Raw genomic sequence first — 12,694 nt, 5'->3', positions numbered from 1 at the left:
CCATTTCAATGACCACAGTCACTGGTTCAGTAGTCCAGTCAGGACTCTTGTTTGGAATGTCAGGACAGTGAGGCTCTCTCCTAAGAGATGTGAACAAAATATGTATGGCCCAACCATCACTGGCAGCCATCCTACAACCATGGGAGGAATAACAACAGACTGAAGAAAGCAGAAAAGAAACGGAAAGAAACTGGTATTTAATATTAATGTGTTACTATAAGCTTGCCCTACCTTTGGACTTGGAGATTAATGAGCCTTACAAATCCTTTTTATTGTGTTTCAAACAGGTTCAAGTTTTCTATCACTCGTAACATGATGGAGGGCACATTAACAAGTACATTACATGAGTATCTTTCTAATAAAGGTTCATATAAAGGCTTGAAAAATACCTACAATTTTATATGTCTCACACAGCAGTTTGTAATCTTTTAACTGCAAATTTTAAAATGTGGTTTTTTTAAAATCTAGATTTCCAATTCTTCCTGAAAAATCAAAAGGTATGACACCATTGGGCCCATGTTACTGCAGTATAACAACCAAGTAGAACAGAAGCTGCCCCTTTAAGTCTACAAGAACACTCTCTAAACACAAGTCAATAGTAATGGAGCCTCTGTGTGACGTGCTCAGCTCCTATAGGCATTAAAAGTTTGCACCATTAATATTTAGCAGGACCTATATCAAATGACATGTAATGAGTCATGAAAAATGTATTCTACCTTTTAAACTTTAACATTTTAATTAAAATCATATACTTTTTAAACAAATTTCATGAAAACATATATTTGTCACCAGCTCATGGGAAACACTATTCTTGAACTGAATACCTTTAAATACCCGATGGAAGCCTTAAACTCAGCAGCAAGTTCTTGGAAACATGCCAATACATTAATTACTCTGGGTCCAAACGTCTGACAATTTTTTTTTAGCACACAGATGAAAACAAAATGAAATGGTTTTAAGTTGCAACAAGAAAAATGTAAAAGTTGACTACAAGTTTGAAATACCTGAATACACAAGTGTACTATTAATCAAAACTTACCTATAAAACAGATTTGCAAAAGAAATTACAAGAACAGTGGTAAATTTCAAAGGAATTTACAGGAGAGTAAGCTCAAGCTACATTAGCAAAGTTAGGAAGCAATACTTTGTAAAGACCTCTGGATGTATGGCTCTACCACTAATTTGGACAACTCTAGGGGAAGGGAAGTTAATTTTTTTTAATTTTTTTAATGTTTATTTTTATTTTTGACAGAGAGAGAGAGAGCATGAGCAGGGGAGGAGCAGTGAGAGAGGGAGACACAGAATCCAAAGCAGGCCCCAGCTCTGAGCTGTCAGCACAGAGCTGGACACGGGGCTCGAACTCACAGACTGCAAGATCATGACCTGAGCCGAAGTTGGACACTCAACCGACTGAGCCACCCAGATGCCTGGGGAAGTTGTTTAATTTTAACAGCACAATTATTATAGTTTAAAGTAGCTTAACAGGGGCGCCTGGGTGGCGCAGTCGGTTAAGCGTCCGACTTCAGCCAGGTCACGATCTCGCGGTCCGGGAGTTCGAGCCCCGCATCAGGCTCTGGGCTGATGGCTCAGAGCCTGGAGCCAGTTTCCAATTCTGTGTCTCCCTCTCTCTCTGCCCCTCCCCCGTTCATGCTCTGTCTCTCTCTGTCCCAAAAATAAATAAACATTGATAAAGTAGCTTAACATATAATCAGTAAAAAAGAATCGAAAGTACATAATCTATTTTAACAAAATGCCTGGAAAAACAGGAAAAAGTTATCACAGCTATAAATAAGTTTAAACTTACTAATGAAAAATCCAGTGAAGATAGGTTGAAGGAGGTACACACATAAGGATTCAGTGACACTGTTAATAAACTGGTTTTTTTTTAGTTTATTTATTTTGAGAGAGAGCATACACGTGCACAAGAGGGGGAGGTGCAGAGAGAAAGGGAGAAAGAATCCCAAGTAGGATCCACACTCAGTGCAGAGCCTGACACACTGACGAGGGGCTTGGGGCTTGATCTCATGACCCAGAGATCATGACCTGAGCCAAAATCAAGAGTGGGCCACTTAACTGACTGAGCCACCCAAGTGCCCCTATACTGGTTAAGGTACATAGATGGCTCACAGAGCTTATATCATTATAATATTTCATTACTTATACATATTATATATTCTTCTGTCTGTATTCTTTTTTTCACAATTTTATAAATCTTAACCCAACAGAGTGACTATAAAAAAAGTTAATGATAGACTTTCCCCATCCACATGCCAAGTAAAAAAACTGAATGACCAGAAAAATGTTTTTGCTTTTAAGCAATTTTTTTTTTTACTATTTAATGCAGTTATATGAAAGCTATTTGAAAGTTAAAGAGGAATAAATGAATTCTACTGATGGAGATTTCATCATTAATATTTATTTAGCAGGACCAATGATTTTTGTGTCCTTATACTGGGGGAAGTTATGCCTCAGCTATACCTACCTGCTCAGAGAAGCAAACAATTCTACATTAACTCAAGAGACAGATGTATTCCTGGAAAGGTTGCCATTATACACAAATTGTAGGCAATCTATTTAACATTTCAGTCTCGATCTCATCCATAAAATGAGATCTATATTAAATAGTTGTTCAAAGAAATATTTAAAAACTTATGTAAAGCACTTGGCCCATTGCCTGGCACACAGTAAACAGCATAACTTGTAAAATCACAACTTTTAATGTAATTTCCTTCTCTGAGCAAAATTAAGATTAAGGCTGATAACTATCAAGAAATATTTAGGTGCTATAGTATTAATGACATTGAGATGGACTAGCTTACCAGATACCTAAAGTGTCAGTTCTCAAGATTTTCTAAAGCCTGGCAAACAACCTACATATCCATGAAGAAACATGAAAAGTATTGTAAGGGAGAATGGAAAAGGGAGGAACTAATCTAATCCTCTGCTCTACAGGAGAAGAGAATGACAGTGGAGAGGAGGTATAACTCAACAGATTTTCCCTCTCTTTTTACCAGACACCTATTACTCTGCAAACAAGTAGCTGTGCGTGATTTAACCAATAATCTTAAAATCTCTACCAGACCCACAATATTAGGCAGCATATAAGCAAACCATCACTACAGAATTTGGATATTCCTTAATAAAATGCAGGTGACTTATGGTAGGTTATCCACCTCCACACAGGGCATTCAAAACAACAAAGGAGTTCGGGTCACCTTGGTGGCTCAGATGGTTAAGCGGCTGACTTTGGCTCAGGTCATGATCTCAGAGTTAGTGAGTTCAAGCCCCACATGGGGCTCTGTGCTGACAGCTCAGGGCCTGGAGCCTGAGTCAGATTCCGAGTCTCCCTGTCTCTCTGCCTCTCCCCCACTCACACTCTGTCTCTCTCTCTCTCTCTCTCTCTCAAAAATAAATAAACATTAAAAAATTTTTTTCTAAAAATAAAGAACAAAGAAGTTTGAATCCTCCTTCTGCCAGAGGAATGTTGTTTTTCATACACAAACAACTAATTATGGGCTCTATCACTACCACAGATTTCTGTTTATCATCCTAGGTACACGAGGTTTAGAAAAAAAATAAAATCTTGGAGCGCCTGAGTGGCTCAGTCAGTTAAGCACTGACTTCAGTTCAGGTCATGATCTCACAGCTCATGAGTTCCTGCCCCGTGTCCAGCTCTCCACTAAAAGCTCAGAGCCTGGAGTCTGCTTCACATTCTGTATGGGTCTCTCTCTGCTCCTCGCCTGTTTGCAGGCTGTCTCTATCTCTCAAATGTAACTACACACTGAAAAAAAATTTTTTAACAACAACAAAAAAAATCTTTAAAAAAGGTTTTTGAGAAGCGCCTGGGTGGCTCAGTCAGTTAAGTGTCCGACTTCGGCTCAGGTCATGATCTCACGGTTTGTGGGTTGGAGCCCCGCCATTAGGATCTCTGTTGGTGCAAAGCCACTTCAGATCCTCTGTCCCCCACTCTCTCTACCCCGCCTCTCCTCCAGTGCACATGCGCTCTCTCTCAAAAAATAACTGAACTTTAAAAAAAAAAAAAAGGTTTCAAGTTTACTTTGAGGCAAAGGAATAAATCAATTTACCATATATCTCCTTAAGACTTACAAACTTTTAAAGACCATAAACACAAGATCCCCAAAGTTTTGATAATTGTTGAAGCTGCATAAGGAATACCAGAACAACTATCCTATTTGTATATTTGAAAATTTCCATAATATTTAGGTTTTTTTTTTTTAAATGTGGGTAGTTCCAGTCAGTTGGTTAGGCATGTGACTTTGGCTCATCTCACAGTTCATGGGTTCAAGCCCCACGTTGGGCTATGTGCTGATAGCTCAGTCTGGAGCTTGCTTTGGATTCTGTGTCTCTCCCTCTCTTCCCTGATTGTGCTCTCTCAAAAATAAATAAACTTAAAAAAATGTGTACATGTGTATTTATATGTAAGCTTCCAACACAACAAATTGGTAAAGAAATACCCTAGTGTTCAAAGTTTTTATACTCCAAAAGTAAGTGATTTCATCTAGTTCCTTTCTCATTCTAGAAGTTGTACTGCAAGTGACCAGACTATTGGTAAAGGTCTAGTGAAGGAAATAATTAACCCACCTGGAATAAAACAAGCCTAACCTTGAAAACACAAAGGCAAAAGGGAAGGGCGCTAAACGGTTATTACAGCTATTTTGTATTCATATTTGTTCCCATCTGTTATCTTCTAACACAGGTAGAAGAGGTGGAAGTAGTGTTAAGGCCAAATTTACTTTTCATTCTTTAAGTAGATGGGCAACAGAAGTTGGAGTAAAGAAATTTTAAAAGTCCCCATTAGAAATAACCATTTCTAAGAACGGAACAGAGAAAAAGTATTGCATATACACCTTTCAAAAGTAACATTCATAGTTCTTAGAACCAGCAACTTCCAATGACCAAATATGCTTTGCTGCTACACATGCATTTACAAAAGAAATAAAGATTATGCTGCATCAGCCACAATCCTTTTTCAAACTGCCATTCAATTTACACAAGATGTAACCGTGAATACATTCCAAAATTTAATTTTTGTTAGCTATGTCTAAAAATAAAATTGGTCAAGATATAAAATACTAACTTTGCAGCAAATTAATCTTTCACCAACTCTGTGAACAACTTTCATGTTCAAAACTTACAGCAAAACATAACCTCGGCAGACTCAAAAGGGTAAGTAGTATGTAGGGCACTTACATCATTTCTCAAGACCCAAAGAAAGTCACAAAAATTTACTTAAAATGTTAAAGAGAAATGCAGACAAAAAAAAATGTTTATATAATAAAAGTCCTCCACTGGAACCCCCACAAAATACTTCCAAGCAACAATTATTTCCTTAGCACAATAGTCATCTGTTCACTTTCACAAAACCTGGAGCACCTAAATCTACATAACTCCCCTTAAACTGAAAAATACAAAAAAATCTTTCATTTAGGTCAGTAGGATTTTGTGTTTCTATCCATGGAAAAAGCCATCATCTGTATGAGGCAAGCACATGGCTCCAGCTTTAACGTCTAGTTCCCCAACCCACTGAAAAGAATATATGCTTATAAAATAAATATTTACTTACCAGGTTAAAGACAGTTTCTACAATATCCCTATTGGATACTTCTCCAACTTCAACCAACCCCGTCAACACGGCAAATTTCATTCTGATGCCCCTGATGGGGAGCCCTGGTTTCAGGGACAATGCACCCTCTTCAGCAGAGGTTTCTTCTTTCCCTCCACCTCCCCCGTCATCACCTGTTGGTGGCGGGGAAGGGACATTGTCTTCACTAGCCATTGCTAGTTCGCGAGAAAGGACAACTCGGAGTCACTATGGGACAGCAAATGCTGCACTAGCAATAAGCACACACACGCAACACAAAACGAAAAAGGTCACTCTTCCAAGTTGTGGAGAAACCCCAAAAGCAGTTGATGGGTAAAGTCCTTGGCGTCACCCTCCTCCTCTTGGAGAATATTTGTCCAATCTCTCTCCCCGAGGCTGACAACAACGCCAAACCCTATTGGAAGATTAGATAAATGTTAAATACGCTAGGTTTTGTTTTTGGGTGGGGGGGGGGGGGGGGTGGAGAGGAGAATAGTTATTGCCTGTGAAATAAGTTACTAAAGGGACCCCACTACCCGACACCCGCTACCCCCTGGCTCGAAGATACAGATTCTGAGTGAAGGCGGGTTCAAGAGGCCCCTGAACAGGTTCACTCCTCCCCCACACTCTCGCAGGTTCAGGCGCAGAGCTACCTCTCCTCACAGGTGCACGGAAAGAGAAACTGTCGCTGGAAAATGAAGGGTCCGAGGAAAGGAGGGGGGGTCCCCAAGCTACCACAGAAGTAGAAAGTTCCTCCTCACCCAGATACTCCGGACTCGTCCTCACCCCCCGCCAGGGAGCCGCGAGACGGAGGTGGCGGCGGAGATCCAGGGCAGGAAAAGGCGGGGGAAAGGGGCGGTGATTATTCTCAACGCTCGGCCCAGGGGGAGGAGTGGAGCACTCAGGCACCTGAGGTTCGACGGCGAGAGGAGGGGAGGTGTGTATTCTGGCTAGAAGGGAGGGGAGGCCGGGTGGCGAAGGCGGGGAAAGGAGGGAGAAGAGAGAGGTCAGTGCACCTGGTCGCAGCCTCCAAGTTTCCCTATTCCGCTCCCCGGGAGCCCGCGGCTGCACAGAACTCCATGCTTCCTGGCCCGCCCGACCCCTGCGCTCAGCCTTTGCAAAAACAGCCCCTGCTGGCGATATGGACGCCGCAGCTGAGGCTGCTGGTGGTGGTGAGGTTGCTACTGCCACAGCTTGCCCCGCCACGGCTCGCGTGAACGTCCCTATACCCACTGAAACTACTTCTCGCCGCCATGACAGCGCCGAGGGCTGCCGGGCGCGGCGTGCGCGTGCGCGAGCGCGCGGGACGGTGGGGCGGGAGGGCGCGAAGGCGGAGGCAACCGTGCGGCAGCGTGGGGCCGCGAGAGGGCGGGGGTGCTGGGCGAGGGCTTGCTGACAGGACTACGTGTGAGGGTGGGCACCCTAGCGGGCGCGTTGCTCAGACAACACGAAAGGTGTCCCGGCCCGGCAAGGAGAGATGTTTCCTTCCAGGAGCCGACTCTTCCCACACACCCCCTCCCCGCTATCACCCCTCACCTCCCACTCCCAACCTGAGAAGGTGCTTTGACAAGAGCTGAGAAGGTGATTCTGAGCTGCTTCCGTCGTTAAGTTACCGTAGGGTCTCCTAGCGCGGAGAGACCCCGCCCCACGTTGCCAAGGTGTCTTCTTGGACTTGGAGAAAGACACCTGAGGGACCGCTACGAGCCAGAGAGGTGGCAGCGCTGGAGCCAGCAAGGCTGCAGTCCTTGTCTAATGGGAGCAGAGTCCCCACCCCTGACTGCCTTCAGCTGCTGCCTGCCCGCGGCGCTCCGCGAAGAGTTGCGGAGAGATTTCCACTGGGATGCCCCAAACAGCTGCCACCGCTTGGAAGGGGATGGGGCGGGGGTGCAGGGGGACGTGTCCACGAGGAATGAGAAAGATTCCTTGCTTTGCAGCTGCCGCCCCACCAAACCTCTCCCACATTCTAAGGAAGGGAGGATTCCTGAGACAGCTGCTCCAAACAGCGTGGAGGCGGGGTTAATTTTGCCTGTAGATCTCAGGGGTTTTTTTCCTCTCGTAATTTTCCAATGTGAAAGTTAGGTTCGCCTCATTCTCAGATTAGTTTAAAAGATAAAATACATTCGGATTGAAACTAGCACAGGTCATCATAATGTGTCCTTCCCTTCCACCTCCACTATTAACAAAAAGCGTTTTTCCTGATGCACCAGTGAAAAATATTAAAGAGTGGTTTTTCACCCTTATGTACTCCTTGAAGCCGTAAGGCCTTCAAAAATAATAATGGTTAATATAATTTTAGTTCGCTAAAATGAAAGTGAAGCAAAAAGTGAGGTCAAACAAAAGTTAGGAAGTACGATGGAGGGGTCAGAAGAAAAAATTATATTGGTTTGAGAGAGGAAATAATTGCCTAAAGAAAGGGTTATCTGAGATGGGCTTGAAAAAGTAAACGGAATTTCAGCTATCACATGGAAATTTGGAGGGAGAGAGAAGTAACATGAGAAAAGACAAGAAGCACAGGAGTATCTTCTTTAGAAAAGCGTTAAACCTTTTAAAAATACTAAAAAGAATTCAACTGCATCAAATCGCATATGGTTGCGAATGTTTGTTAAAGATTTGTTTTCTATACGTTGATTTAAATACACCAAAGATGAGGCATTTTTCTCATGATCTGAATTGGTGATTCATGTATTGCTACATCAATGGCTTGCCTTTCTTTAAGTCCCTGAAAAACGAAACCCCTCAGATTTATATTTCAGATTGTTAAATGAATAAGTCTGGAATAAGAGGGACTGGGTTGTGCCTGAGGAGAGAGACAACTTTCACTAGAATTTTAACACATCTGTAGAGAAGGAGACAGGGAGGCACATTTGAGGTAGAAGCATTAAACAATGAAAGGTTTCTAATATAGCGTTTTGCCTCCCCAGATTTGGGCAAATAGTCTTACCTTGAGTGTGTTAATATATCTGGCACATAACTGCTAGTATTTGCTAATAACAATAAGTGTCTGCCATTAAGAAGGAGCAGATGACAATGAACATGTCCTAAACACAGTGTGGTCACAGTTATCCGGTCTAAATGTCTAGGGTTGGTTTGTCTGTCATGGATTTGCCATCTCACCGTTAACACTGTTGTACTGGTAAAACAAAAGGGGACATAAGACATTTACCCAAATATTTCCCCCAAAATTGTCAAGCATATTTTACAGTTTTTCAGAATTATTCAACCTCCTGCTTTACTTTGCCCCTAGTTACAGTAAAATACTTGGCAAAAATTACAGGTTCACTGCAGAAGAAAGTTTATGGAAGATAGAGGAGGAAACTTCACTTCTAGCCACAGTTAGAATAGCTGTGGATTATTGTTTAGGTATAAAGAATAGAATCAGAGAGTGCTTCAGGATGAACTATCTGTCCACCACCTATTAAGCTCCTTCACAGCAGGATGCTGACCATTGTAGGTACTCAATACATATTGTTTGGATTGAGTTTTTTTTTTTTAACGTTTATTTATTTTTGAGACCCAGAGAGACAGAGCATGAACGGGGGAGGGACAGAGAGAGAGGGAGACACAGAATTGGAAGCAGGCTCCAGGCTCTGAGCTATCAGCCCAGAGCCCGACGCGGGGCTTGAACTCACGGACCTCGAGATCGTAACCTGAGCTGAAGTCTGGTTAAGCTGGGTGGCTTAACCGACTGAGCCACCCAGGTGCCCCTGGATTGAGTTAAAACTCTAAAGATATTTGCTTTAATTTTTCTGGCCTGAAGATCCTTGCTTGAGTCTATACAACTACTACCAGTTAGAGGGAGCAAGATCTTGGTATAAATGGTTTAAGATAGCAGTTTTAATATTTGTTAAAATTTGCTTATATTTGTGGTACTATAATGGATGTTTTCAAGTCAAAAGCCTTCATATAAACTATCAGCAGATGAGTTTTTAGGACTACATTGCTTATATCCCTGTATAATATGTTCAAATGCTACACAAAAAGGAAGAAAGATAGGGAGGGAAAGTTACCTCCTGTAAAGCCAGGCTCAAGTGTTGTATTACCATCTAGTTTATATTTCTCTGACATCACCATCTTGACAGAATTAAGGTCTAAAAGTTTTCATAATTTTACTTGCCTTCAGCATACATTAAAACCATAGCAGGAGGGGTGCCTGGGTGGCCCAGTCAGTTAAGCTTCTGACTCTTAATTTCGGCTCAGGTCATGACTTCACTGTTTGTGAGTTCAAGCCCTGCATTGGGTTCTGCACTTGGAAACCTGCTGGGGATTCTCTCTCTCTCTTTCTCTCTCTCTCTCTGCCCCTCCCACACACTTTATTTTCTCAAATAAACTTTAGGGGGAAAAAAAGCAGGAAAAAGAAAAACATAGCAGGAAAAAAAAAAAAAAACATTCAAAACAGAAACCCAGTGCATAACTCAGAGAAACTCAAGCAAAGAGAATGTAATTTCATGGTGAAATCAAGAAGATTATTGATCTATAAACCCTTACCTATATACAAAGAAAGTTTTAACAGAAAAGATGGGATGGAATTTTCTTTCTACCAGAAAGAACACCCAACCCACCCAATTGTAACTTACTGGAATTTTGCTAGGGTATAGATGAAATAATAATTTAGGGGAAAGATAACACGTGATTTGCTATGAACCTGAATGTCTATCTCTGGATTTGGAGTTTTCTTCAAATTGTTATTCCTCATAGCTTATGATCTCATAGGCTGGAAAATTGTGGTCCTGGCTTCCAGCGCCCTCCTTGGGAGAAAGTGAAAACATTAATTATACCTTAGTAATGCTAAATAAAATTTCTATGTTAGTACCCTTTATTGATATTTTTATTGGGCATTAGATTCTGCGAAAAATTAAAATTTAAAAGAAAACGATATCACCTACTTAACAGTTGGAAACTCAAAAGTTTAAGATTAAAAGTTCACGTGATTGTTCAATATCTAGAAGTTCAAAATGATCCACATCAACTTACTACATTTTGGGCATTTTTAAATTCTTTTTTCCCTCGTGTATGTCACACAAGAGGTAGAGACTTGGAAAAAGGCAACTCTACTTTCAGCAAGCATGCCAGCCAAGGCATACTTTTTTAACACATAGAATATTAATGCAGTAGTTAGTATAATTGGCATGGACATAGACTAGGTTGGTTGATTTGTCTTTTCTATTTTCCCATCTCTATTTTGTTCTTAAATAGTGTGTAAATAGGTAGCTCATTTGCAGTGTTCTCTTATGATAGTAAGAGAACCCCACCTTTGCCATCTATGTAAGTGCATATCCCTAGACTGACTATTGGTACTGTTAGCTAAATTCTGAATTTTTGTCCAGGTGAGGTCTCTGAGAAGTCATTGTGTCCCCTGAAAGTGGTAGGTACCATTTCCTTCATCGAAATAGAAATGGGGATTCACATAAGAAATGAAATACCAGGAGAATTACTTCAAGCAGATAGAAGAAATTACTTTTTATAGCCCTCACTCTTGGGTTTGAACTTTGAATTGCTTGCTAGTACACCAACTGAAGGGAGACAGATGACTTCTGTCATGCTTGGAGCATTCCTTCTTGGAACCCAAGCCACATGGAGAAGCTGTGTAAAGAACAATCATTGGCACCTGCGTGGCTCAGTCGGTGGAACATCCCACTCTTGATTTCATGCTCAGGTCATGATCCCGGTGTCATGGGATGGAGCCCTGAGTTAGGCTCTGCGCTGAGCATAGAACCTGCTTAAGGTGCTCTCTCTCTCCCTCTGCTCTCCTCTCCCCCACTCATATGTACACTCTATCTTTCTCTCTCTCTCTCTCTCTCTCTCTCTCTCTCTCTCTCTCTCTAAAATAAACAGATAGATAGATAGATAGATAGATAGATAGATAGATAGATAGATAGATAGATAAATATCAAGGCCCTTCAGTCAACAGCGCCAGCTGAGTCCCAGTCAACAACCAAGCCTGCCATGAGAGTCAACCATCCTGGATATTCTAGCCAGGTAGTTAAATCTTCAGATGACTGCAGCACGGCCAAAAACACATGATATAGAATAGCACAGTTGGATACAGTTAACCCACACCAAAATTGTAAGATACAATAAGTACTTGTCGATTTAAGCCACTGAATTCTGGGGTGGTTTGTTGTATAGCAATAGCTAGAACAACAACATGAGGTAAAACATGTTATGTAGTTTTGGGTTACTCCCTGACCATAATACTTTTGTTTGTTCTGAGTATAAACTTTTTAAATAATTCCAGCCTAGGGGCACCTCAGTGGTTCAGGCTCAGTTGGTTAAGCATCTGACTTTGGCTCAGGTCGTGATCTCACGGTTCCTGAGTTTGAGCCCTGCATCAGGCTCTGTGCTGACACCTTAGAGCCTAGAGCCTGCTTGGAATTCTGTGTGTGTGTCTCTCTCTCTCTCTCTGTCCCTCCCCTGCTCATGCTTTCTCTCTCTAAAAAATAAGTAAACATTAAAGTAAAATAAAACAAAATAAAATAAAATACTCCAACCTAGTCACAGCTATGCTATAACTTGGAGTCCCCATAATTGGGCCTGTATGTTAAAGAAGATGATAGCACTATATCTAGCCAGAGATCTTCAAGGGAAAGGGGAATTGTGTAGGATCAATTTGGAGTTATAAAGTCCACAGGAAATTTTCCAGGGAGGTTTTCTCTTTATTGCTAAATGAGAAGAGCTATATTTAATTTTATTTTAGAAAGCACCCATTTCCTTACAGACATTCCAAATTATTTTCTCTGTGCAGCCACATGTAAGCAAACCTCTAAAAGTGCAGGGAAGGGTGCCTGGGTGGCTCAGTTGGTTAAGCATCTGACTCTTGATTTGGGCTCAGGTCATGATCTCATGGTTGATGAGATTGAGCCCTGAGTTGGGCTCCATGCTGACAACGCTGAGTCTGCTTTGGAATTCTCTCTCCCTGTCTTTCTGTCCCTTCCCCACTCATTATCTCTATCTTTCAAAATAAATAAACTTTAAAAAAATATAGAGAAAAAAGGGTTCAAGTCCACTAATAATGAAAGAAATGAAAATATAGTATTGAGGTGGCATTTTTTTTAATCTCTCTCATTGCAAATATTTATAGTACCCAGTGTTGGC

At 41.5% G+C, this 12,694-nt stretch overlaps 1 protein-coding gene across 8 annotated transcripts in view; it reads right to left on the bottom strand.

The window, feature by feature from the left end:
- Positions 1 to 6,895, bottom strand: part of LRBA (LPS responsive beige-like anchor protein) — a 786,930-nt gene extending 780,035 nt beyond the window's left edge. For 5 of the 8 annotated variants that reach the window (XM_043567611.1, XM_043567619.1, XM_043567630.1 and 2 more), the window contains exons 1-2: positions 6,364 to 6,877; positions 5,585 to 6,017 (exon numbers count right to left, since the gene is read on the bottom strand). In XM_043567611.1, the coding sequence (XP_043423546.1) occupies positions 5,585 to 5,797 (213 nt within the window). In that variant the 5' untranslated portion in view covers positions 5,798 to 6,017; positions 6,364 to 6,877. Of the gene's footprint in view, positions 1 to 5,584; positions 6,018 to 6,363 lie in introns of all 8 variants that reach the window. The other 3 variants (XM_043567593.1, XM_043567649.1, XM_043567604.1) reach the window with 2 other exon arrangements.
- Positions 6,896 to 12,694: the final 5,799 nt, after the last annotated feature.

The sequence above is a fragment of the Prionailurus bengalensis genome, chromosome B1 (genome assembly GCF_016509475.1).
Source record: "Prionailurus bengalensis isolate Pbe53 chromosome B1, Fcat_Pben_1.1_paternal_pri, whole genome shotgun sequence".
Lineage (NCBI taxonomy): Eukaryota > Metazoa > Chordata > Mammalia > Carnivora > Felidae > Prionailurus > Prionailurus bengalensis.
Note: the sequence above shows the minus strand (reverse complement) of the source record. Positions and strands in the feature narration are given on the sequence as shown.